A 27,909-nucleotide genomic window follows, 5' to 3' on the forward strand; every position below is an offset into this window, starting at 1 on the left:
TCATTCATTCCTTTTGTCTCTATTCGATCATGCCAATCTTCGTTCAGTTGTTTCTGCTGTGACACGGCTTTGTTACAAAGAATGTTCCGAGCGACTTATTGTAAATGGCTGTCTATCACAACCTGTTCCTATCGAGTCCTCTGTTAAACAAGGATGCCCCCGGTCCCCGCTCTTATTCGTTCTATAATTGTAGCCGCTGTGGAAAAGTATCATAAACAGCAGAAGCAGTATAGTGGTTTTCGCATTATGTGTCACGAACTGAAGGTTTTAGCATACGCAGATGACCTCGCATTTTTCTGCGCTGACATGCCACGTATTGATGAGGTTATTCGTTTAACGGAGGACTTCGGTTCAGTGTTAGGTACTCGAATCGACCGATCTGAGTTGCGCTATCTTGTTTGGAATGTGGGGATCGATGTCTGCTGAATATGCTGGTGTGGCGTGGACATCTAGGTCATTCGAGTACTTTGGAGTATTTTTGAGTGCCTATAAGAATAGAGCGCCTTACTAGAAAGACCTTGTGCCGACTTTTCAGCGCTACGCTCTGACCTTCGTCTCTCATGGCTTTGTGTTTGTTTTAGTAGGCTGGCCGCCTGTAATCTGTTTCTAGCTAGCCACTAAAATTTATTAAGTACTACAAATAATTTCCTGCGCAAGATTTTAACCCCAGCGTTTCCACGAAGTGTTCGCTACTTTTGTGTGGGATTCATAATTTTAATCAATGAGGCGTGATAACATTTTCCGGCCTGTCGCGTTTGGTCCCTTGCCGGACGCCGAGCGCGGCCGGGCAGCGGGCAGGAAGGAACTGAGACTGGCCCCGATCCCGGCACGATAACAACAACCCTTTATTTCACGCAAACAGCCTCTTTATATAGCAAGCACTCATGTGACCAGTGACGTCACGGACAGACAATGTTTCAGGCATCCGATAACGCAGACGTGTTTCATGTTTTTCCGTGAAGCTTCCCATCCGATACTACGTGCATTTTTGAAAGTTAATCTAGTTCATGTTTTACCAAATCATAGTCCGTGTTCTAACGTTTCTGATCGTCCATGCTTATGGGGTGTAACGCATGAAGTGTATTTATCTCTACGATTCCTACTTGTTCGTTTCTCCCCAGAGTTCCTGTTTTCTGTATCGCGGAAGCGTTTGTACAAATATTTATTTTTTACCTTCTTTCCTCCCCCCATGTACAGTTCTGTGTATTTTGGAAAATGCAGCTCTCAGCATGTACGAACACTTCCTTTTATAAGTACACACTGAGACCCTGCCTATTAAAACATGGTTAATGAAAAGGGACATTTTTGTATCTGCAGTAAATTGCCGCCTTCGTGATACTCCGCAAACCATTAAGCACTGCTTCATTGATTACAAAGATGCAATATTCTGGGATATTTTGCAACGGACACTGAAAAATCAAAAGACGATTTGACACCGCATTCTATTTGGTACCTCACTGCATTGCAATTTGTTGATAAGCCTTAAGATGTGTTCTTTCTAATTAGGTTGCACAGCCTCTGAAAACGCGCATGATGGACAGAAATTTCCCCTCCGCGCTGGTGCAGTGGTAAGACGTCCGGCTAGTGTGCCGGAGTACCCGGGCTGTACCCCACTGCCGGCGACTGAGTTTCGATGGAGGAGAAACTAAGAAGCGCCCGTGTTGTTGCAACTGAAGGAAGAAAGAAAAGAAAATGCACGGGCCTGCTACTGGCTCTGTAGCTAAGCCACCTCCGCTACCTCGATTATATCCTACGAATCACTCAAGACAAGCCTAAAACGGACTTTCACTATTTGTTAACCGGTTCAGCGCAGCGCCGTTGAGCCGCCATGTTAAGCCTAACAACTACGTCTCCCAGTGTACCACCCGGCACAGCCGGCTATCACATGCAGATCACCGTTTTTGTGGCTGTAGGAAGAAGGAAAAAAATTACCGACGACGTTACTTCCTAATGCGAAATTTGAGCGCAGCAAATAAGCTGTTTCACCTTTTCGATAGATTGAGGCAAATAAATCGAGCAACACATGTATGCGCTATCACAGAATTTTTTCGTCTCGCTCATGGCTCAGAAAGAACTGGCAGATAATTTCGCAGTGGCGAACGGCAGCGGCAATTTCGGCTCGGGCGGTGCACATATACAGTGCCGCTGCCACCGATCTGGCTCTCTGATTGCCACCGCACAGGGGTTGCATTGGAGGAGGAGCGAAGAAAGGAATTACGTTCGAGCCGGCGCTTTGACAACTGGAGACCCGCAGGAAGAGGGGGAGAGGGGCGGCGTGTACACCCAGCGGCAAACGATGGGGGCATAAGCGCGCGCAGCAAACGGACAACGCGATAAAGGGAGGAGGGAAGAGATAGCAGCGACTGACTGATGCTGCTGACGCCGATAGTGAGTCAACCCCAGCTGCGGAGTTGGTTTCAGGGACAACGCCGCCGATGCCGACGCAAACAATATGATACCCTCGCTTCCGCACCGGCAAGAACCAGGTCTAGCCGTGGGAAGGTGGTCACGTATTCGTCGACGTGCCGGGGCCTACGTGAAATAACCGGCGCGTCGGCAACTGAAGAGCACCCTATCCGCCACACAGGAACAGGGGGGGGGGGGGACCCTCCCTTCCTCTTTCTGCATGGCGGTGACGGTGTTCTATGCAGTCACGTTATCTTGACTCTCTAGCGGCGTCAGCGGCATCCAGCGGTATCAGTCGGTCGCTGCTAGCGCTGGGAGGATGAAAGGGGGGCGGAGCTGGTTACGAGGCCGACGACAACGCCGACGCGAAACCCAGGAACGGACGCCAAAGAGCTGCGCTCTAAAAAAATGCACTGGCCTGCTGTTGGCTCTGTAGCTGAGCCACCTCAGCTGCCTCGTGCAGACAGAAGAGATTGATTCTTTTTTGATAGATGGGGCTGGTGCAGGTGGGTCACCGCTGCTTGCGGCGGGGGCTTACCTGGCACCCAATGTTTATCTGTTGTAGGCCGTCATTGCACACGCCACCGCTGGTGGTGGACGACGGCTGTTGTTGCGGGGCGCGTCTTTCTTTCCCTCTTGCTTTTCTATCTTCTCTATATTCTCCTCTATCTGCACGAGGCAGCGGAGGTGGCTCAGCTACGGAGCCAGTAGCAGGCCTGTGCATTTTCTTTTCCTTCTTCCTACAACCACAACAACAACTTTATAGGAAGGGAAAGGCACGGTAACTGTCTCACTTGTTTCCTGTGGACACCTCAACCGCGCGTAGGGTAAGGGAGGAAGGTGGGAGTGGAAGTGAAAAGAGAGAAAGAGGAGCCATAGTGGAGGGCTACGGAGTAATTTCGACCACCTGGGGATCTTTAACGTGCGCTGACATCGCGCAGCACACGGACGAAGAGGCGTCCGTGTGCTGTGCGATGTCAGCGCACGTTAAAAGAAAGAAAAGGAAGAGGGAGAGAAAAACGCACGTCGCAACAACAGCCGTCGTCCACCACCGAAGCGGTGGCGGGTGTAATGACGGCCTACGACAGATAAAATTCGGTGACAGGCAAGACCCCGCCGCAAGCGGCGGTGACCTACCTCTCCCAGCCCCACCAGGGGAGTTTAATCACCGTGATGGGTCGTCATTTAGATCGCCGTGGAAGGACGACCCATCACGGAACAAGAAACGCATTCTAAGAAATGTCTCACAGCTCTCCATGACTCGTACAAGGCTCGTGCAGCTAAGAGAGCAGAAGCCCGACAAGTCCCCCCGCATCAGCTGCATAGCGTGACTGGAGACGCTCATCCTAGCACTCGGAACGCGTCGGCAAATGCATCCACACCGACGGGCGGCGCGGCTGTAACTCGTTCACCGCCCGCAACAACAACAGCGCGCATCGCAGCCCAACGCAGCAAACTCCCATCACTTCCTCCAGAAGCACTTCGTGGGATTTTTAGTCCTCGCGGTGAGCTTCAATTAGATCGAATCTCAGGCATCAACTACGAAACGCTATCCAGGAACAGCTGAAGGCTCCGCTTCCCTCAGACGCCGTCCTCCAGGTCCACCCTATCAACCACACATTCACGGTGGCCACCTCGCAGACCGAACTTGCTCTGCGTCTCTTTCAGATGACCTCCCTCAATTGATGACAAACAACATCCCAGTGTGGCGTACACAGCACCCCCTCCTGAAGCCACCCGTGGCGTCATCTCACAAGCTTACTGCCAAGAAACGCCTGCGGAATTCTACCACCCCATTGTGCCCCACCACCCCAGTTGGAGTTGCAAAGCAACTCCAACTGCAAGATCGTGGCCGCTAGGAGGATGGGAAGACTAGCTTTACGCTCATTTGACGAAGATTGCGTCTCAATCCGTCAACTACATGAGCACATTATACCGCTGCATGCCCTACAGAGGCAGCCCGGACGCCTGCACCAACTGCGGGCAACCTGTACACATATATGACGTCTGCTATCTGCCTAAAGCCAACCTCTGATCGCGATGCGGAAAAAATTTACCCCACTCAATACCCCCCTGCACTCCCAAATGCATCTTGTGTGAAGGCTCACATCTCACTGCACCGGCTCATGCAAGGCACTTAAATTTGCTACATCCCGCAAACCGGCTCAACAAAACAAAGTGTGCAATCGACCGACTCTCAGTTCACAGGACTGGCCCGCACTACCTTTCGCGCAAGGCCCTTACTTCCAGTCACAAACCTGGGTCCATGCAGCTATTCAATCCAACGCGTGGCCTTCGCCACCATCCGCCCACTTCGCAGTTCCGCCAAGCCAAGACAACCTCAGCGCAGAAAACGACCTGCTACGCCAACGGATTGCGCAGTTGGAAGCCCAGATAAATGCCACCTCTGGTATGACATATCCTTACCAATCCACCATCGCCGCACTGCCCACCACGGCTAACGCACCAAATGACCCCCCTTCATTCATTAGTGCTCTTAGCCCATCTGCGTCTTCTGATTCGGCTTGCATGGAAATCAGAATAGATTCACCACAATCTCACTGTTCGGTTAAAACAGCTCGCCCAAACTCACCCTTAACTGAAGCTGACCTACAAATCCTTGTTGAAAAGTTAGAACTTACGATAACAGAGAGGCTAGAAAGAAAGATAATCGAACGGTTTGACGTTAAGATATTAGAACGCTTAGAAGCTGTCTTATTCCAACTAGTGGGGGACATGCTAACGCATGTAGTCAATGAATTCAGCAGGCGCCTCAATGTCACAAAAGAACAAACAACGCGACGTTTTGAGAATCTAGAGGAGCGTATTACCACCCTCGATAGACACCAGTACGGTCGTCGAAAGGCAAAAGCTCCGGAGCATCATGACACATCTCCCACTCCTGCTGCACAAGAACATCCCATTCGCACCCAAGACATACTCCATATTCCCACTGTACAAGATCACCCCTTCCTGTTGTAGGTTCCATTATGACTAATAATCCATGATGGCGAAACAGTTCAATGATAACTGTATGGCAGTGGAACTGCCGGGGTTCGGCCAAAAACGCAAAGTACTTCAACTTCTTCACTTCGCAACTGGTCCTAGCGTCCTGGCTCTGCAGGAACCCACCAATCCTATAGCTCTCCCAGGTTATGATCCATTACTTACTCAACCAGCCACATTATCCAAAGTTGCCTTTCTAATTAGGTGCTCACTCCCTACTATAACTTATACGTTAGCTATACCAGACCTCCACCATCTCCTCCTGACATTAGTCCCTCAGCACTCATGGGCCAAGAGCCTTTTCATTCTCAATGTATATAGTCACCCAAAACATCTACATACTAACTTCGATGGTTTCTTCACTTTGGCTAAAAGAACTTCCAACAAGTGTCCTTTCCTGGTTGTGGGTGATTTTAACGGAGCGAATACAGCATGGGGAAACCTGCGTGATTCCTCAAAAGGTCGCTGAGTACAGGCAGGCCTCTCTCTGATCACTGACCTCACTTACCCAACACGCATCGGCAATAGTGTGTGTAAAGACACCACACCATATGTTACCTTCACTTACCGGCTCCCAGCAGCTACCTGGTGCAACACCAAAAGTGCTTAGGCACTGCATCCTAAAAATCCTTATCAACACTCAACTTCCTCACCATCCACCTAGGGGATCCACTCTCACCAAGTGCGATTCCTTTCGGAAATGCAGATCTACCATGAGAGCTGCTCCAATCACTGACATCACTGCTTGGACTACACAATTGCAGAAGGATGTCTAGGCAATGACACGAAATCTTCCTATTGACTGTCCCAGAGACACTGTTCATGCTCGCCTCCTACATCTCTGGGAAGCTAAAGCCAGTCTTGAAAGACGCTGGAAATGTCAGAGATGGAACAGGACCCTCAGCCGCAGGCTGGGCAGACTAAACAAAGATATCCAAAAACACGCAGCTATTCTTTCGAGGCAAAACTGGGAATCCCTATGCAACCGTCTTGATGGTAACATCAGCCTGCCTCAGACATGGAACCTCTTCCGACATCTCATAGACCCAACTCAATCTATGACACCACAGAGACATAACCTAACAAAACTAATTCACACTTTCCCCACACCGCCATCAGAGCTACTTGGCGACCTCAAGGATGCATACTTTAAACGTTACAAACCAATATCCCGTCCGGAATATAAAGGGCTCCCTAATGACCTTCTAAGTTTGCCTATCACTGAAGCAGAAGTAATGGCAGAACTTCAGAACCGAAATACCTCCTGAGCTCCCGGATTAGACGGTATAACCAATAAAACTCTGCGCAACTTAGACATCCCCTCCATAACTGCCTTAACCAATTACTTTAATGAATGCTGGCAACAAAGAACTTTGTCGGCCCAGTGGAAGGAAGTAAAAGTAAATTTAAACCAAAACGAGGCAAACCTCATCTACCCACCAATCTTCGACCTATTTCCCTCACTTCGTGCGTCGGAAAATTAATAGAGCATGTCATTTATACACAACTAAGCAGCTTTTTCGAGGAACGGGAGCTCCTGCCCAACTACATGTTTGGCTTCCGTCCGGGTGTCGCCACTCAAGATGTCTTCCTACATATCCTTGATTCGAAAAACAGCGACTCTCACACTGGGCCCTCATATGCTTCCAATCAAGCTCGGTGCTCGGGGAACACCTCAAGGAGCGGTCCTTTCACCGACACTCTAACATTGCCGTTATTTATCTCCCAAAACAACTTTCTGAGATTCCAGACATACATTTCTCCCTTTATGTGGTTGACATCACTGTCTGGGCATGTCGAGGCAGTGACGCCACCATAGAGACTCACCTTCAAACACTCTCAACACTATTGTCACCTATGTGAAGGAGAGAAGCCGATCATGCTCACCGTCTAAATAACAAATCTTCATTTACCGACCAAGATCCAGTCATCTTGATAGCCCACCTATCACTCTAACACTCGGTACACAATCGATTCACGTAGTAACCTGAATCAGAGACTAGGAATGACTCTCTACTCCCATGGAGCACACGGAGATGTAATCAGAGCAGTCCAGACTCATGCTCAACACAGTTCTCGGCTCATCCGTCGTGTAGCACCTCGGAAAACAGGCCTTCATGAAAGAAATACACTTGAGGTGTTTCTAGAGGTGTTCACTTCACCTTACACGAGCGTACGTTACCAGCAGAGTAGCATACGCTCTTCCATACCCCTCATTAGTAAGGAATGCGATCGAGTGAACGTTTTGCTCCACAGTTGTACAAAAACAGCCCTGCGCCTTCCTCCCAGCACCTCAATATTCCGCTTACTCAAACTGGGCCCCTAATACGTATGAAGAACTCCTTGAAGCCACGCTGACAGCCCAGATGGCCCGCCTTTCGAGTCCACCAGCAGGTCGCGCACTGCTCTTTTCTCTACACATATCCCCAATAGGACTCCCATCTGGAGGCACCATATTACCTCCTGCAATTCGCTCCAAAATTTTAGTACCCCCTGTCTAAAAATATGAGTTCAGAACGGGACGGGAAACGTAGAACAGCCAGTGCGCAAGCCTTACACAGACAATATGGAGAAGACTACAGTGTAGCACATGTAGATGCCGGCACCTATGCAAACACCCATCATAAGGTACTAGCAGTTACTAACAATTTTGCAAAACTTCTCTCTGCTTGCTCAATTCTGACACATTTTACAACAGAGGCAGAGGAGGCAGCCATTGCGTTAGCCATTACATCCACACCCGCCGCGAAAATAATTTCGGATTGTAAAACAGCTGTATTAAACTTTGCCAATAGTTTAGTGTCCCTCAAAATCCACCACCTTTTGCGTTTTTGGCAACCCAGACAATCTGTCACCCTTATTTGGACACCCATGCATGCGGGCCTTCACGTAATGAGGAGGCTCACTCCCTGGCCCGAGGTCTCACTTTCCGGGCTTGGGAGGAACGGTCTTCCTCAGAGGCCGGGGAGTGCCTGCTGTCCTTTCGTTACATTCTTACCTACCACCGAGAAAATAGGAGGACTTACGCACCCCCTGCCCCAAACCTCACAATAGCAAGCTAAAAACGCGCAAAAGCCTCATACCCCATCCTTCTCCACGCCCGCTTTCCTGACAAGTTTTCTTCTTCCTGCAAGCTCTGTGGCAAACCTGGCACCTTTCTAAACACGCTACTCACCTACCCCTCATTCCCTCATCCTTCTTCACCAGAGGAGGCCATAAATTACTGGGAGAAGCTACCCACCAGTGCCTCTTATAAAGACCAGCGCAAGATCATTACATGCGCTCCAGTTCGGATAGCCCTCCAAGAGCTTTCCTTTGCTTTGTAAGAGGGCCCTCCGTACATAGAGGGGGCTCTCAATTGTCATGTAGGGGGAAACGCCCCCACCCTCTGTAATATTTGCAGTAAATGGTCCTACCACCATCACCTCCATTGCCTCGTGTGGACAGAAAAGAAAATAGAGAAAAATATTGGCAGAGGCTTAGCTTGATTAAGCCCGGTAGATTGCGAAAGCAATATCAATGACTACGCCCAGGTTCAGCTAACGTTCGGCTGGTGGTGGTGCTTATGGATATGCTTGTTATGGTTAGACTGTGGTGGTTATACAATGATTCACTCTGGATACGATATGGCCTCACTTTATGTTTCAATTTTATTTAAGCCAATAAAGACGCTTTGGTGGTCTGTAAAGAAGTGGCTCTTTGTTTGCACTTCTCTTATTGCATAGCGATCCGCGTTTCTGTACATGACCAAGTCTAGACTGCTTCCCCATTGGGTTGTAGACTGGTTGCAGGGGGCACAGTTGAAGGTAATACTTGGTGTCTAGGGCCTCGATGAACTGAGGGTCTCTTCTGGGATCTTTGTTGAAATCGCCCGTGCAGACCAGCAGCCGTTTGTCGGTTCGCTTGGGCAGGCCGTTGGCGAGGGTGCTAAGAGCAGCATCGTCTCCTGTTTGCGGTGAGGTGTAAACACCAACCACAACTAAGTCCAAAGCATTCAGTTGTACACACACTGCTTCCCCCTCTCCCGTCGGCACTGGAGGTGTCACTACGGTTGCTACCAAAGGTTGCCTCACATATATGCCTACCACCGCATTTCTAGTTTGGTTATCACGCCTGGCTCGGGTTTCCTGGGCACGTCGCAGTCATTTTGTCAAGTTCCAGCGTTTATCACTGCTGAAACTACACCTGGCTTCTGCATCATTGTCCATGGCATTGAGCGAATCAGTAACATCCGTCACATCTTCCACTGTTTCCACTGAAGAGGTTGCACTTCCACGCAAAGCTGCATACTGAGCACGCCTCTTAGACAGTCTTCTCTCGCGCTGTTCCTCCGTCTCTGTAGCTCGCTGCTGTCTCTTACGCTCATTGCGACGAGCTTCCCTAGCGGTAGGTGACATTGTCGAAGCAGATGTTAAACCGCCGGCGGAGGCACCGCCACTACTCGCAGACGGCGCGAGATGGTCGCCCAGCTCTTCGGCGCGACGTCACAACACCTGCTGCGCTCCTGGCGGACAGCGCGGGAGTTAGGCCGCCGGTGGTGGCACCGCCACTACTCGCAGACGGCGCGAGATGGTCGCCCAGCTTTTCGGCGTGACGTCACACAGAGGTCACGCGAAAGGTCAATGGTGGCACCGCCACTGTACGGCAAAGGCTTGACAGTGCAAGTAGTATTGCTTTCGTAATAAAAGAAAAGGGGGAGAAAGACGCGCGTCGCAACAGCCGTCGTCCACCACCGAAACGATAGCGGGTGCAATGACGGCCTAGATCATAAAAATGGTGGCAGACTAGCCCCCGCCTGTAGTGAACTAGATACTCATCTAGTGGCACAAACGGAGGCGCGCGGCAGCGGAATGGCTGAAGCAAAACGCCTCTCCTCCCGCAAAGGGCGCTGTCGCGCCTTTCACTAGCCCCGCACCGCTGCCTCCGTGCTGCTGAGGGCAGTCCGAATGGCTCTCGGACCACGTGCTCCGGACGGTCACTCTGCGTTTCGGTGAGGCTTATGAGGACTCGGCCTGCAGACGCGGCCTGCGGACGCGGTTCACCATATGCGCAGGTAAAGAAATTTAACCTGAGAGATTTATGTAAATAACTGACATCCACCAGCAGGTCGAGCATTTCGCACAGCCCCTTGTTGGTAGCAGACAACACAGAACGACGCAAATTTTCACCACTGCTGAACTGATCAGAAAGCCAAGGTAAGAAAAAAATGATAATTACAGTGAAGGTAGTCAAAGTCAGTGGCCTGCAGGATTATTTACGAAAGAAGGATAGATGCACCACAACAGGGCAAGGACACGCAGAAGCACGCACAAGTGTCTCAAGGAACAGCAATGCCACCGCTAGAAGTTGCAGTGGCGCCACTCGTGGCTTCTACGCCAAGGAGTACGCCGCGCCTCTCCGTTCGCGCTATTAGGACAATATTCTAGTTCACTATACCCCCGTTACGAGCGACAGTGACCTACCAGTCCCAGTTCCGTAGGGCCAGGAACAACCACCCTCATGTGCGATGTGACATCGCACGTTAAACATCCCCAGGCGGCCGACATTACTCCGTAGCCCTCCCCTGAAGCTCCTCTTTCTCTCTATCCACTTTCACTTCCTCTTCCTACTTTTCCGTATGGTGCGGTTCAGGTGTTCACGGAACAAATGTTACAGATACTGCCCCTTTCCTTTCCCGTGAACCAATTAATATTATTATTATTTCCGATGGACCCTGGGGGGGGGGCGCCTCCGAATTGTCTCTAGAATGGGCATCATTCATTCATTCATTCATTCATTCATTCATTCATTCATTCATTCATTCATTCATTCATTCATTCATTTATTCATTCGTAATCGTTTATTCATAAGGATAACGTGAGGCCTAGAGAGGAAAGGGGTGGGTTAGGTGAAGTTGAGGGCGCCAGACTGACATAAAGTCTAGCAGGGCACTTAGCTTGCTCTTGGCGTTGATATTGGGGCTGTCCACTCTGTAAGTCTGAATGTGGTGAGCAGATGTGTGACGGGTGCGGAGGCTAGCCGTGCCAGGACGGTCCAGATCAAGTGCTACATGTCAACGTAGTCAGCAGGGCAGTTAGAACAGCTGATCTTGGTTCAGCGCCATTGACATAGGATGTGCGGTGTGTACGCTGCACCGGCTCGCACCTTGTGTGTTGGAACCTGGGTAGGGCGAGAGATGCCGGAAGGGAGCGTAGGAGTAATATTTGGAACAAGGTCCCGCAAAAACCCCTCCGCTCAAGTTTAAGCCGCATGATGGCAGTGTCCGGTATTATGAGCGAGACGGGAGAACAGTAAGGGTGGTCCGAGTTGAACGGGCCCACATCAAGGCTATGTTGCTGTCTTCCTCTAGCTGCGCGCCAGCGGCGTCGTGGGCCGTGCTGTTCCCGGTTCCGTGATGTCCAGGTGTCCAATGAATCCGTACCGAGACTTGTGGTCTCTCGCAGGTAGCGGCAGCGATGTTGATGCGGTGTCGCACTGAGGTCTTGCAAGAACGGGTTTGCAGAGTTTTTATAGCCTCTTGACTGTCGGTGTAGATGCGGATGAAATGATCGGTTCCTTTGGTGCAATGTTGAAGTGCCTCGTCGATGGCCGCTAACTCGAGTTCAGTTCCGGACCAGTACCTGCGACCACTGTGGCTAGCAGCGTGCCGCTGTGAACCCTCTTGGTACTCTTATTCATTTTGACGCCATTTCCGCTATTTGTCACCAGGTGACGCTGCTAAGAGGACTCTACTAGGGGCCTCGACCGCATCGAGGCACCCTAGACTCTACTGAGTCATTTATCAAGTGACTCTAGGCCCTACTGCCGGCTGAGCGAAATCGCGCTTCTCCGCCAATGTGGCAGCCTGGTTAGCCTCGGACCAGCTGACGGACCAGTTGGCCTCGGTTACCCTGGCCCATGACAGTCTCAACGATTTCGAGACATGAAAGCACCTCTATGCCACTATTGAGACATGAAAGCCTTCATGCTGAAATCGTCTCTTACCTCAGACATATCGTAAAGAAACTAAACTGTAGTATGTCGGCTAAGGTATTGCTTAGTACAATTCGGTGAAAATCTGTACATGCGGCAGTGTTTCCGCTCCTGTTCGATTTGACATGTATGCTTTTCAACTATATCTAGTACACTATATTTTCAACAGTTCGCTCACATTTAGCAGTCGATCGCCCCGTCAGTGGTCCAGGTACCATGGGGAAGGGGAGAGCGAGTTCAAATGGCCCCTTGCGCTTCTGATATTCCAGAACACCCGCGTTCATCTTGCATCGACGATCAGTTCGAGGGCGCTAGCTGCGGGTTCGCGTTTCGCTTCACGTCTGGCTCAATTCTGACGTGGCCGACGCTTCTTACGCTGTAGAATACGCCTAATCTTGGCTGCTGAATGCGGATGATCCGACAGTCCATAATCGTCCATGTAAAGCAGCCGTGCCGATCTCACCCGAGCATTCGCTCTATTTTTCAACCTCTTTCCCCATTCCTCCTAGAGGCATGGAGGATATATACCGGCTCTGCTGCTTTACCTTGGAAGCTCAACGCTCTTTGGTGGAACGCGACCGGACAATGGCCATCTTCAATGGCGTCCCGGAATAAAGACCGACACTCGGGCGTTCAGTAAAGAGACTTTAGATCGCTTCGTGGATGAAGTGTTCGCTATTACTAATACTTCCCCGCTCCTCAGCGTAGACATTGGAAGCTGCTCTTCTCAGATCGCAAGTTGGTTTGGTTGGTTTGTGGGGTTTAACGTCCCAAAGCAACTCAGGCTATGAGAGACGCCGTAGTGCAGGACTCCGGAAATTTCGACCACCTGGGGTTCTTTAACGTGCACTGACATTGCACAGCACACGGGCGCCTTGCTTTTCGCCTCCATCGAAAAGCGGCCGCCGAGGCCGGGATTCGATCCCGCGTCCTTGAGAACAGTAGTCGAGCGCCGTAACCACTGCGCCACCCCGACGGGGTGGTTAACAAACGTTTTGCAGCACTCAGTACTTAAGCCCGGAAAGGGCCCACACTGCCTTCCGCAGTAGTAGTAAAAACATTTATGTTAACAGAGGAGTTCGGGGCGCACAGGCCCCAGGGCCCCCGCACGGCCCCACTACACTCAAAGGTTCATGTTCCTGCGGTTCATAACGTCAGCAGCTCGGTCTGTGGCGGTCTTTTGCCGGACCGGGTCCTCAGAGCGTAGCAAGGTCTCCCATTCCTCCTAGGTGGTGAAGTGCTCCAGACCCCGCGGGGGAGGATCCGCCAGGCATTGGAATAGAATGTGGGCGAGAGTGGCAGTGGGGTGGTTGCAAAGGGTGCAGGAGGGGTCGGTGATAGCGGTGTGGTATATCTTTGTGTTCCCATACACTATTTCACCAACAGCACCATGACGAATGAAACGCACGATCCACATTCTTTCCAATCTGAACTGCAAGAAGCCGCCAAGAGCGCGATCACCTAAAATGACGCGGGATCGCAGTAACGCCACCGGAAGCCACTTATCACTGTAGTACACCTCAGCCGTAAATTATGTATTCTGTTGGTTTATCGGGTTCAACGTCAAAAAGCGACTCAGCCTAAGGGGAGGCCATAGACGAGGGCTCCCAAAATTTCGACCACCTATGTTTCTTTAAAATGAACTATCATCGCACAGTACTACACGACAGCCTTACCCCGCCGGGGTGGCGCAGTGGTTACGGCGCTCGACTACTGTTCCCAAGAACGCGGGATCGAATCCCGGCCTCGGCGGCCGCTTTTCGGTGGAGGCAACAAGCAAGGTGCCCGTGTGCTGTGCGATGTCAGTGCACGTTAAAGAACCCCAGGTGGTCGAAATTTTCGTAGTCCTCCACTACGGCGTCTCTCATAGCCTGAGTTGCTTTGGGACGTTAAACCCCACAAACCACAAACCACCTACACGATAGCCTTACTTTTCACCTCCGTCGAATAGCGGTCTACACTGTTATGTGTATGTATGTGAGGGGAATTGAGCCTGCGTCCTTGTGTTCTAGTCCAGCGTTCCAACCACTGAGCCACCGTGGCGGAGACCAAAGAAATGGCGGCAGGTTCACGGGCGGTGCTCATGGCTGTGGTGTAGCTGGCTTGCGTTGCACTACAGCCTACGCTGAAGCCTAGAGCTCTTGGCGCAGAAAATGCAGAATTTTTACCGCCATCACCATAGCGAGAGCAGTTTTAATCACGGAAAAGAAGCGGAAGCGAAGAAAGTGATAAGTGAAGAAGGAAAAAGGAGCTTCTACTGAGACGCGTCTGGACCATATCTAAATACTCCACTCCTCTGCAATGTACCCTGGCCAATCCTCCGGCTTAGGTATGTGCTATTTTGACAGAGACCATCATCACGATCATCATCGACTGGACCATGTTCGCTCCATACTGGTACGTGGGATCACCCCATTCGTCCGAATGATTTTCTGAAACAAAAAATAGTTCCGATTACGTTACGCATACAGTTTGTATTTCAGCTCTTATGTGCTGTAAAGATTTCGTATTCGTGTTTGCAATAGCATTTAACAGACAAAAAAACCAAGCTGGAGACCTTTTTGGGCTCCAGTTGATACAGGATCCAACGCTCGCGAGCGCGGAAGAAATGTGAAGGAGTGGTGCTGCGGCACGGCTATAAATATTCGGCTCCTACAGCGTGCTGGCATTCGACGTTGGAAGAGCGAGTCGTGTGCTTTTCGTGCGGAGACATCGACGTACGACGTCATGCGGGAGATCGTACACGTTCAAGTTGGCCAGTGTGGCAACCAGATCGGCGCCAAAGTAAGTGTGAACCAGTTCCGTATCTGGTTTTAGTGACACCTCCGAGGCTTGTTTGCTGCGCTATGCAACTGTTTTGACGACTGCTTGCGTTATACCAGCTCTGAAATGGGAAGCCATATTGACACTTTTGTTTTCGGCTGAGTGCATTAACAGACTAGCTGCTATATAGAGCAACGTGATTCAATTTAAACATATTACATATTTCTTCCCCATATTTCAAGTTCCGATCGTATTTTCAGCCATTACTGTTTCCTTTTTACATTCATAGCATTCCATGACCTATTGCCATTTCATAGTATCCATCCATTGTCAGTTTCTCGCACTCTTTTTACATCAAATGCCCTAACGTCAATATTACAGTGCTGTTAACGTTTCAAGATGCGAGCTCCTTGGCCCACCTGACCTCGTTGTCAAACCGCTAAAAAGCTAGTGCACTGCCGTTACTGCATTCCATTTCATGTTTTGCGAGGCGCTGAGAGGGCTGTGGTGGTGAGTGTTTTTCGGTGTGACATCATGCCAGTTATGAAATCTGCCCTGCTTGCAGTTTTGGGAAGTCATATCTGATGAGCACGGAATTGATCCGTCTGGTTCCTATTATGGAGACTCCGACCTGCAGCTGGAGCGCATAAATGTCTATTACAACGAAGCATCCGGTGAGTTCCGTTCTCCGCTGACAACTTCACCGTGTTATTGAATAATCTCAATCGCATGTTCTCTCTTCGCTACGGTGGCTCTAATAGCCTGGGCCGCTTTAGGACGGTAAACCCCAAAACCATTACCTACCCTAACTTTTTGCGCCCATATTTTCGTTCCACATTTAGGCCTCATCAATTATCCCAATGCTTTCGGATTAAGACTAAAACAGAGTCGCTAGGTATCACCTAAAGCGAGACAAACTTAAACGATGTGGCAGGCGCCGCAGGTTGATTCAGTTCCTCGTTTTCGGGCTGCTCACGCGGCCTTATCACGCGCAGCTCTGCTGCCTTGAGTGTTCTCGTACCTCAACGTGTGGCACAACCACCTTCAAGCGCAGAGGCGATTTCTGGTCTGTTCGAGTAGTGGTGTCGCGAGAGCGTAGCAGTAATGTTTTCCGAGCCGGTTGTTGTGGCTGTAGGAAAAGAAAATGCACGGGCCTGCTACTGGCTGAGCCACCTCCGCTGCCTCGTGTGGTCAGAAGAGAGAAAGTAAAAATGAAAGAAAAAGGAGATGGGGAGAAAGACGCGCGTCGCAACAGCCGTCGTCCACCACCGTTGCCCTACCAGACCCAGCCCCGTAGGACCAGGAAGTCACCCTTCACCACCTCCTCCCTTCCCCTCCGAGCCGGTTTGTTGTCGCTGTAGGAAGAAGGAAAAGAAAATGCACGGGCCTGCTACTGGCTCTGTAGCAGAGCCACCTCCGCTGCCTCCTGCGGACAGAAGAGAAAATAGAGAAGAAAGGAAAAAGAAAAGGGAGAGAAAGACGCGCGCCGCAACAACAGCCGTCGTCCACCACCAAAGCAGTGGCGGGTGCAATGACGGCCTACAACAGAGGTGGCTGGCTAGCCCCCGCCGCAAACGGGGTTTACCTACCATCCTAGCCGCCCCGCCAGGGTGGTGCAGTGGTAAGACGCCAGACTACTGTTCCCGGGTTCAAACCCGACCTCGGCGGCTGCGTTTCGATGGAGGCGAAACGAAGTGGCGTCCGTGTGCTGTGCGATGTCAGCGCACGTTAAAGATCCCCAGGTGGTCGAAATTACTCCGTAGCCCTCCACCACGGCTTCCCTTTCTCTCTTTCCACCTTCACTCCCACCTTCATCCCTTCCCTTACGGCGCGGTTCAGGTGTCCACAGAGTAAGTGTGACAGATACTGCGCCTTTCCCTTCCTGTGAACCAATCATTATTATTATCATTATTATTACCGTCCTAGCCCTGTAGGGCCAGGAACTGCCCCGCTTCGAGCCGGTTTAGAAGTGTCCGAAGTGTCGAATTCGCCGCTTCCGCCCTCGTCTGATTGGTGCTAATGCCGGAACCGTAAGTGATGGCAACACTGACACCCGGTTCCGGCGTTTCCGCAAATCAGACGACTTGAGATCAGGCCGAGAACAAAACGGAAAACTAAGTTATGCGCCCATGTGATAAAAAAAGCTCGTGCGCAGGCTCTCTACATCGTTTCATGTATAAACATCGTTCGCTCGTTTCAGCAATAGGCATCAGCTACGAGCAGAACGCTGCTGGAGTATGGCGTTGCGCTTGAATCATTGAGCACAGTGTTCTTCTTTGCCAAGATGCAAGTATGCATGTAGAACTGGTAATGCTTGAAATTGACAGTTCTATTTGGCATTGTATTGATAGCTTGAGTGACGGCAGTGATTTCGATGATATCAAAGACTTCCTGTGGAATTTTTTTGGCCATCGTAAACGTGGGCTTAGTGGCCGTTGACACAAATGATGCTTTCGTATTATTTACTTGATGCCGGTTTGGCGCTTTTTTCGTTTGCTTAACTCCTTCCTGAATTTTCATTTATGCTCCCTGTGCCACCACTTACCAGGGAGTTGATGGCATCTTCCAGCAATAGGTTATGTTCTGGAAATGAGTGATTCTTATATTTTTTAGGGGGTAAATACGTGCCTCGAGCCGTCCTGGTCGATCTCGAACCGGGAACCATGGACGCCGTGCGCTCGGGACCATTTGGGCAGCTCTTCCGCCCGGACAACTTCGTGTTCGGTAAGCTACTGTTCTTAGGTGTTCATATGTGCTTCTGCATTTTTCGTGTTTTTCCCTAGGACCGAGCTGGAAAGACGTACAAACGACGCGAGATCACTGTCAAGTATCAGCTGCCTTAGCAACTGGGCGTCTTGGGCTCCAAATGTAATGTGGCAAATGTAATTTGTAATGTGACAAATGTAATGTGACGTCAACATCAACTGACGTAAGGTTTATGTGAGGCCCATAAACCCATAAACATACCCCGTAAAGACTGCATCAAATTTATTATGACTAAACTAAGAGCCTAAGGGCAGGCTTCATGGGATAATGAAACAAAAAATTAGAGCACTGCAGAAGACTAATGCGAAAACACGGATGCTGCTGTTGGTTGCTTCTAGTAGCTTAATTCACTTCTTGTTTGCCCATTTAAATGGGCCTTATACGCACCATCCGACATACCGTAAGGCTGCGCCTCGGCTACTGCGAGGAGCCGAGCCACAGCCCCATTTATCCTCCTAGCGTGACGTCACAAACAGCGAGCGCCCTCTCTCGGCTGCGACACAGCGCCGTGTATGGACTCGCCGCCACCATCCGATCGCGCGAGCTGGGGCTCCGTCTCTCGGTCTGACGTGGCGTCACATGGTCACGTGAAAATGGCGTGACGTCACCGCTGCGGCTCCTGTAATAACTCACCGCCACCAACCGATGGCGCGAGCTGGGGCCCAGTGTCTCTGTCTGGTGTGACGTCACACGGTCACGTGAAAGGTCATGTATGGAGGCGCCACGACACGCCAAAGGCTCGAAGTGCTAGCACTATTGCTTTCGCAATAACAAGCTACACTCAGTAAAGCCTATAGTTCAAGAATCGAAGTCGAGTCAAAAAGAGCGCTTTTTTGAAGTGATCCTGTGTCTCATCCGCATTGGACATGCACATCTCACACACTACTTCATACTCCTCGGACAAGAAAACCCTACATGTGAGAATGCAATGAACTGACAGTAAACCAAATTTTAATATCATGCACGAAATACGAGGAAATCAGGAGGAAACATTTTGTGTTCTATAATAAACACATTCTATTTCATCCAAGTCTTTTGCTAGGAGAGAATGCCATTTTCGAACTTCCTTCTATTTTTGATTTTTTTTAATAAGTAAAGGTAATAAACAAACTCCGAGTAATTTTTAACAAGAACTGCTTGACCCTGAGTTTGGCGCATGATGGCCTCAGTTGCCTAGTGCCATAAAACCCAACACAACACGCGTAAACCTTTCACGCAGTGATTTTGGGCGATTGGAAAGAATATAAACTGCTCTAATGTAGTCTTCAACTATACCATCATGTTGAATTCCTGATTTTAACAGTATATTTGTTTTAGTTGATGATTATAGTGTGCAAAGTGAAAGCTACCAACGGGCGCGGAGGGCAGCTCAGGATAGACTACAACAGAGTGGGAGCATGTGGATTCGAGAGGAGAGCAAAGTGGTGATGATAGCACGGGCCGAATGCGAAAAACATTTGCAGGATGCAAATAGTGATGCAGGTAGCAGTGATTTATTTTTATTTAGCCCTTGTGTAATAGGTTTACTTCTTTTGCAGTTAGCTGGCAAGTTTACTATTCGTCGCAACGGCAAATTGAAAGCTGTAATATTGTCGCATCCCGAATATTTCAGAGTGTGCTCGAGGAACAAACTGTTTTATGGGTGACCGGACAAAGCCCTGTGTCTGCGTTGGAAAATAGAAATTCGGAGTTTCTAGCGGCAGGTGTATTCTCGAAAAAAACAGCTTGTAACTACAACGTTTTGTCTTATAATCGGCATGTACAGTCTTCATGCAAAAAAATGTTGTGTATAATGTCCCACTGAGGATCGAATCTAGGTAGCTGTAAAATTTGTCCAGGTGATAATTTATTGACCTAAAAGGGCAGTGGGCAGTTGGATGAGCGGATAGGACACATCACTCAGAACTGGCACTTCAAGAATGTATAGGAGAAATATTAGTGTGACAGTTCTTTGTTCCCGCTTGCTCTTCCTGGCGACCATGTGTAATCGCCCCTGGATGTACTGAACAAAGGTAGCAAGAGTAGAACTTGTAGGAAACTGTTCATATAGATGCAAAGAAATGAGTAATCGAAGTGGCCGGCACGGAGGCACAGCACACAAACGCACACTGAAGGTTCGTGCGCCTAGTTCCTGATTATTCAAGCGCAACAATGACGTTGTAGATAAGACAACACGTTGTAGATAAGAAACGACAGGACATGCGCTTTAGCTCTAAGATTTCCTCCGCCAGTGTATAGTTCGCGCAGTTTCTTTTTTTATCTACGGTTCAGTAGGACCGCCAGTGACAATGCATCCCAGGGCCTTACCATGAAGAGGAAGCAAGCCATTAACTGACCGAAAGTGTTACGATGGAAGAGCGGTTCAAAGAGCACTGTGAACACGACTAAACTCTTTGTCGCAAACATGGAATGCCGCAAGGGGCTGCATGGTCCAGACCTGAAAAAATGTTCAACGCAGCTGAGCCGAACCTCGAGCGACTCCTCTGTCATGACAAAAAGCTAGTTTCAATGTTATTTTATTGTTTTCACGTTGTAACGATCCCGAACACAACCAAGTGATACCGTAGTAAAGTGCCGTGGTTTCTATACTTATTAGTAAATTGTAAATTGTAAATTGGTCCAGAGGAAAGGTGCAAAAGATGCCCAGCTTATCGAAATTCTGCAGCCCTCCACTACGGCAGCCCTTTTCGCTCCCTCCTCCCATCCAATTACGGAGCGACTCAGGTATCGACACACAAGATATACGGGGAAGGCGTTCTTTCCCTTTCCTCATAAGGGAAATAACATGACGCCACGTAGCCACCCCTCGCAACCCAAGTGCTTCTGAGGTTGTTTCCTCTTCCATTTTTTCTATACTTAGTCTTGTGGTGTTCGCATGTATTCGTGCGCGCGTCTTGGAAGGAATAAGAATAATTGGTTCACAGGAAGAGAAATGCGCAGTATCTGTCACACTTGTTTATGAGGGCACCTGACCCGCGCCGTGAGGAAGGTGAGAGTGAAAGTGGAAAGAGAAAATCCATAGTGGTGGGCTACGGAGTAATTTAGACCACATGGGGATTATAGTACACTATACTGGGGATCCGTGCCCTGACCGTGACCTGACATCGCAGAGGAGGTGGTGAAGGGTGGCAGTTCCTGGCCCTACAAAGCTGGGACGGTAGGTCAACGCCGCTTGCGGCAGGGGCTAGCCAGCCACCAAATTTTATCTGTTGTAGGCCGTCATTGCACCCGCGACTGCTGCGGAAGGTGAACGACGGCTGTTGTTACGCGCGCGTCTTTCTCTCCCTCTTCTTTTTCCTTTCTTCATTTTCCTCTTGTCCGCACTAGGCAGCGGAGACGGCTCAGCTACAGAGCCAGTAGTAGACCCGTGCATTTTCTTTTCCTTCTATACAACCACAGCCACAACACCAACATCGCACAGCACACGGACGCCTCTTAGAAAGGCGTTAGTGCGGTCCCAGGCGCAGGCGTCTTCGGTGGTTAGCGAAGCTGCACGTGTGTCCGCGCATCTGTCACGTGATGTCATCACGTGAGGGACAGATTCCCTCACTAGATTTCGTTTATTGTCGGGCCTTCACTCCGTATTTTTCTGCTGATATTTTTATTCATCGCATAATAGATTATTTTGAAGCGGTAGCTTTAGCGTGGCGCCAGTTTGAAACTTCGTGACCTTGACCGATACCGCGCTTTTCCTTTCTATAAACCAGTTTTCAATCGAAGCAAAAACCACTGCACGAGGTATAGCAGGCTTGGTGGGGCACTAAATTTGGCAAGTGATCTTGACCTTAGTGGGTATCCACGATTTCGTGGTGTTCACCAAATTGTATACTTCGTCTTCTTTCCTCAAAAGTTAAACGGAGAGGCAGCCTTGGGTTATGCGATATTCGCGCATGTTGAAAGCCCAGAGATGGCCAAATTATTCCATAGCATTCCACTATTGCACCCGTTTCTCCGCTTCCACTCCCATCTCCAATTTTGGGACATACTGCGTCTATCATTTATGGTCAACCAATGTACAATATAAAAAATACAAAATATACGATATACAAAATGTACAAGAAAAGATAAAGAAATGATATTCACCTGGCTGGATGTAGGTGCCCACAATGCCTTAGCGTCCACTCTATAAAGCTCTTTCATTCCCCAAATCCTAATGTAAATAAATATTTATAAAGGGCACTTGGACCCCTAAAATGCGATGAGACGAAAGCCATTATAGCGCGGTGGATTGTAGCCCTCCACTACGGTATCTCTTTTTTTCACTCCCACCTTCCTCCCTTCATTTACTACGTGGTATATGTGTCCGCGGAGAATTGACAGATACTGCGCCTTTTCTATCCTGTAAAACAATTTCAAACGCTGCTGATGCCTTCTGTACTAACGCTGTTGTTGTTGTGGCTGTAGGAAGAAGGAAAAGAAAATGCACGGGCCTGTTGCTGGCTCTGTAGCTGAGCCACCTCCGCTGCCTCGTGCGGACAGAAGAAAAAATAGAGAAGACAAAGGAGAGGGAGAGACGCGCACAGCAACAGCCGTAGTCCACCACCGAAGCAGTGGCGCGGGTGCAATGACTGCCTACAACAGATAAAATTTGGTGGCAGGCTAGCCCCCGCCGCAAGAGGTGGTGACTACCTGTCCCAGCCCCATCACGGCCAGGATCTTTTTTTTTCTTCTTTACTTTCTCCTATCCGCTCGAAGCAGCGCAGGTGGCTCAGCTAGAGTAGCAGGCCCATGCATTTCCTTTTCCTTATCCCTACGGCCACAACAGCATAATCCGGGGCGTGGCGCAGTTGGTAAAGCGCTGGGCTGGGGATCCAAGGGATGGAGGTTTGATTCTCGCTGTAGACAAGGTTTATTTTAAGGTTTATGTTTGTTTTAACTAGCTTCCTTCTTGGGTGTTATGGTATTTAGTAATCTTTATCAGTTATAGTAGAGCTAAAACAAAATTTGCATCTTATATATTCAGTATTACCTTCATGTAATAAATGTTGTGGTGCTTTGAAGGGTCCATAGCACCGGAGGAAACAAAGGCAGCAGCAAGCACGAGTAATAACGGTACACAGTATAGAAGCTCCTTAGCTGCGGAAAAGGTAGTAAAGTGCAACATTGAAAAAAGTGTAATCTACACAGACTCACGTAGTGTGGTCACAGCACTACACACCAGAATTGCAACACAACCCTTATTAGGAAATATAATACATTACATAAGAACAGCCGAAACATGAGGACACGAAATTAATTTCTGCTGTGTGCCAAGTCACGTATGTATAAATGGAAATGAAAGAGCTGATGCATGTGCTGCAGCTGCCCAGAATGCAAAAATAGAACGAGTAAATGTACTTCATAGAGATTTCATAAAATATATACAAAAAAATAGAAAGAGAAATGGCAGGATTCATGGGACAAAGAAACCAACAAGTTACACGTACTGAAGCCCGTGGTATAGGAATGGAAAACATGTAGCCACCAAGAGCGTTTCATTGAAGTGGTTCTATGTCGTCTTCGTATCGGTCACACTCACACTTCTCCTCTACGTTTTACTAACAAAACACGGTCAGCCTACTTGTGAAGAATGTGGAGATATGCTCACAATCAACCATATTCTAATCAATTGTACAAGACTTGGAGACCTACGATAGAAGCACTTCCCACAACTTTACTATACTATTCCACCCAAGGTCACTCATTGACATTTCCTGCATATTCTCGTTCCTAAAAGAAGCAAAGTATCTAAATAAGTTATAGAACTTATAACTTTTTAAAACCCTTTAACATAGTCCAGATTTTTAACCTTGCTTTTGGCGCATGATGGCCTTAGTTGCCTATGTGCCATAAAACACAACACAACATATCAATTCCTTTGTTGCTAAATGGATAAGCCTTTCATTGCTGCCACTTTCAGGCCAGAGTGGTGCCGGAAACAATTGGGCCAAGGGTCACTATACGGAGGGTGCCGAAATGGTGGACTCGGTGCTCGATATCGTGCGCAAGGAAGCCGAAGACTGCGATTGCCTGCAGGGTTTCCAGCTCACTCACTCCCTGGGCGGAGGCACTGGATCTGGCATGGGCACTCTGCTCATCTCGAAGATCCGAGAAGAGTACCCGGATCGTATCATGAATACGTTCAGCGTTGTGCCATCCCCTAAGGTTTGTTTTATCACTGCCCCTCACTGCCCACTCGGCATTCCTTTCCCCATGCTGTACAACCTTCTGCCACATTTCCTTATGATTTCGACATGGCCGCCTCCGCTTCTCAGCTCACTATGCCAACTTACCCTCCCCCTCGGCGATGCCCTTGGCGTTTTCTTTGGTGTCGAGCGCCTTCTTCCTCCTCTGTGTTGCTTGTTCGCTTTGCCGCCACCCGCCGAGGCCAATGTCACTCAGTCCTTGTATTCTGAGTGTCGCACACATACAAAAAAAAAAAATACATTTCTGGTTTGCATTTGAAATGCCTTCATTGACCCTTCACTGATGCTTTTAGCATGAAGACTTATGGTGTTAGTACTTCTTTCTAGGTTTCCGACACTGTCGTCGAGCCTTACAACGCGACCCTCTCCGTGCACCAGCTTGTGGAGAATACCGACGAAACCTTCTGCATTGACAATGAAGCCCTCTATGACATTTGCTTCCGTACCCTCAAACTGACAACTCCAACCTATGGAGATCTCAACCACTTGGTTTCAGCAACAATGTCCGGTGTGACCACGTGTCTCCGGTGAGTGAGCACCCGCGTGGCTACTTGTGCACGCGGAACTGTGAACAAGCACCTATAGGGGGTATTCACTGACCCGCTGTGCGTGGTGCATTGTGAGTAATTGAGGCGCAGTCGGCCATTTTTGTGTCCACGGAACGAACAGGGCGAACGTACGTATCAAGCGCTGTCGTGCGGTTCTACAAGCAGTGGCATCCGCAGCTATATGTTATTTATTGAGCTATCGTAGACTGTAATAGACGCGTGCACAGTGTAAACAACGGAAGCTGAAGAGCTGCGCGAAAGACCTCGGAATTTTAAGGTTGCGGAAGTTCACACGAACAACTCCACCCGAACAGGACACTTCCCCGAGATGCGACGCCACGTATGGCTGGCACGGCTCAACCGCACAAGTATCATGGAATATGAAAAATGTATGTCAAAATGGGCTGGACTGGAATCTTCCAGATGTGCCCTAGCAGCCAGCTCTTGTCACTATCCGTGCACGACTGTTCTTCACGCGCTCGGAAGACACATTCCCCGTAAAAGAGCAGCGTGGCAATGTATCGCTTCCAGTCATGCGCATGCATGCAGCGCGCTGCCAACACCTCCTCGTCGTGTTTTGCTGCAATAAAATCTTTCAAAAAGGGGCTCGCTAAACTTTGTGTTTGTCGTACTTGCCTCATTCGATCATGTTCGCATCGTCTGTGTCGGCTGCTAATCAAAGCAGACCGCATGCAGAGTCGGCGAAGGAACGTAAGCGGGCAGAGTTGTTTTGCAGAAGGTTTGAAGACCTTTATAAACTTTATAAGTTTTAGCTTGGCCAAAACTGCTCTGTATATTTCAAAAAGTTATTTCGAGCCCGCAAGACAACGATGTGGCGCCACCGGTGTCATCGCTGTGCCCTGTGGCAGCGGTTTCTTTTGCTTCCTTACCGCCACAGACGATGCAAACATCCGACTTCTTCTGATCGACTGAGGCATGTACGCCAAACAAGTTTTGTATAAAAGATACTGACTACTAAACGCCATTTCTATGCAGAATATCAGCTACAAAAACTCAGCGGGTTAGTTGGTATAAACGTTGGACGGCACGCACGTAATTGCACAAAGAGCGAATTCGTCTGCTTCAACCGCGGCTCTTAACCTAGGCGCTTGTAACGCAGTTGCTTTCTTCGAGTGGTCAGTAGGCTTGCGATTGGTTTCTAATTGTGACGAAGCTCGTCCTTAGGACAAGGGATTCATGAATGTCGCATATATTTATGCGTGGGCACAGGCCGACGCTTACCGTACAGTTGCGCATATCGACTGCACACGGGTCGGTACTAAAGTTATGTTTCGAACAGGTATCTGTCCGCATCGCGCACACTTTGCCGATAAATCGAAATTTCACTCATAATACCGATTGAGTTTTCATAACAACGGTGCTGGCATGAGGCAGAGTGACAGAGCAAACGGACGCGCACGAACAGCTAAGCTAACCGCCGCCCCGTATAGTACTAGAACAGGACGCAAATATGGCGTCGGCTGCGTGCTGACGTCAGCTGTGACGTCACGTGAATACCCCCTATAGTACATATTACGCGCGCGCATTTACACCCCGCTGTTCTACTATGCCCCTAACCTTTATGGTCATTCTGTTCTAAACCTTGCTGTCGGTACTTTAGTGGAGGAATGCAGACACAAGCAGGCACTCATTGCAAAAAATAGCAGTGGTTTAGCGCCGGTTTAAACCTAGTTGAGTTTCGAAAGCAACAGCTGCATGGCTAACTTAGGATAGCTTAGGCTACGCTCTGAGCAGCGGCCGGGCTCTTCTCCTTCATAGTTGGGTCGATTCTGGCTGCGCGCTCCTAGCTATATATACATCACACACACCTTTTCTCCGCACAATTAACGGAGGTAGTGATGCGCATCTGGCGCCGGCTGTAGTTATGACATCGCTTCTCCAGCACCGGCGAAGCGAATCGCGGCCATGAGAGCAGCTCCGACACACTAGCTGCTGCCTCTGACGTCAATTTCACCGAAAAACATGCATACGGGTATCCTGAAAAAAAAAAAAAACGCGGCTGCTGTCTGTGACGGGACTGTCGGCTAAGCACGATTTAAACATTACTGTGCGCATCTTTATATAAAGTTGCGTAAAAAACCTCATTCCGCGAATAATAGTTGAAATTAGCGTTACTTGCACCAGGAATATTCCAAACTTTGATCCTTACGCATCGTAGTTACAGGTGGCATTCAGATATGCTTGAATTAGTTCATGTTTCTACAAACTTCAACCGGTGTTTGTTTTTTCCATTTCATCCCAGGTTTCCCGGACAGCTAAACGCTGACCTTCGCAAACTGGCAGTCAACATGGTGCCCTTTCCCCGCCTACACTTCTTCATGCCTGGATTTGCTCCACTTACGGCTCGAGGCTGCCAGCAGTACCGAGCTCTGAGTGTGCCGGAACTGACTCAGCAAATGTTCGACTCGAAAAACATGATGGCGGCTTGCGACCCACGCCAAGGCCGTTACCTGACAGTGGCTGCTGTGTTCAGGGGTCGAATGAGCATGCGTGAAGTGGACGACCAGATGAAGAATATGCAGATGAAGCACGCCAGCCAGTTCGTCGAATGGATCCCGAACAACGTCAAGACTGCCGTCTGTGACATCCCCCCTCGTGGTCTCAAGATGTCTGCTACCTTTATTGGTAATAGCACAGCCATCCAGGAGCTCTTTAAACGGATCTCCGAACAGTTCACTGGTAAGTAGTAGTATCGCTATACGGTGCACATGAAAGCCGTGCTTTGATAACCAATACAAAATTATACCTCCGCAGCCATGTTTCGCCGCAAAGCCTTCTTGCACTGGTACACCGGCGAAGGAATGGACGAGATGGAGTTCACCGAGGCCGAGTCGAACATGAACGACCTGGTTTCAGAGTACCAGCAGTACCAGGAAGCTACAGCTGAAGACGCAGACTTCGACGATGTGAGCGAGGCAAATTAGGTCGAATGTTTCGCGAGAGAAACGTTTGTGTTAATTTTTTTCTTTTGGAGCTCAGTGTTTCTTTTTATCAATATTTTTCGTTTTACTCTTCAACTCTTTTTTTTTTTTTTTTTTGTTGATCAGTGGTGCTCAATAAAAGTTTTCCGAGTCAGTTCATTCTTGAGCCGTAGCATTATGCAGCCTGATAGCATTATGCAGCCTGAGGTATCCAAAACACACGCCAACTAGTAATGCCTCGTAAGGCATCGTGTGACATGTAACGCTGTAAGCCTGATCCTGTTTTGCGTGGCCTCACTTGCAACACTTTATAGCGCAACT

The 27,909-nt window shown here is 49.2% G+C and overlaps 1 protein-coding gene across 1 annotated transcript; it reads left to right on the top strand.

Annotated features, from left to right (window-relative positions):
* The first annotated feature begins 15,712 nt into the window (after nucleotides 1-15,712).
* On the top strand, nucleotides 15,713-27,677 carry LOC146208940 (tubulin beta-1 chain-like). The gene is made up of 6 exons (XM_084587338.1): nucleotides 15,713-15,821; nucleotides 17,761-17,871; nucleotides 23,813-24,057; nucleotides 24,426-24,625; nucleotides 26,910-27,346; nucleotides 27,422-27,677. The coding sequence occupies exons 2-6, from the start codon at nucleotides 17,811-17,813 to the stop codon at nucleotides 27,589-27,591; spliced, it is 1,113 nt and encodes a 370-aa protein (XP_084443464.1). The 5' UTR covers nucleotides 15,713-15,821; nucleotides 17,761-17,810; the 3' UTR covers nucleotides 27,592-27,677.
* The last annotated feature ends 232 nt before the right edge of the window (nucleotides 27,678-27,909 follow it).

The sequence above is a fragment of the Amblyomma maculatum genome, chromosome 1 (assembly GCF_055883805.1).
Source record: "Amblyomma maculatum isolate TAMU_Amacu chromosome 1, ASM5588380v1, whole genome shotgun sequence".
Classification (NCBI taxonomy): domain Eukaryota; kingdom Metazoa; phylum Arthropoda; class Arachnida; order Ixodida; family Ixodidae; genus Amblyomma; species Amblyomma maculatum.

Bases quoted from the DNA above. Each gene is read 5' to 3' on its own strand.
- LOC146208940 (XM_084587338.1), top strand. From the start codon at position 17,811: ATGGACGCCGTGCGCTCGGGACCATTTGGGCAGCTCTTCCGCCCGGAC. The intron at 24,626-26,909 runs GTGAGTGAGCAC...ATTTCATCCCAG, and splicing joins GGTGTGACCACGTGTCTCCG to GTTTCCCGGACAGCTAAACG. The intron at 27,347-27,421 runs GTAAGTAGTAGT...ATACCTCCGCAG, and splicing joins GATCTCCGAACAGTTCACTG to CCATGTTTCGCCGCAAAGCC.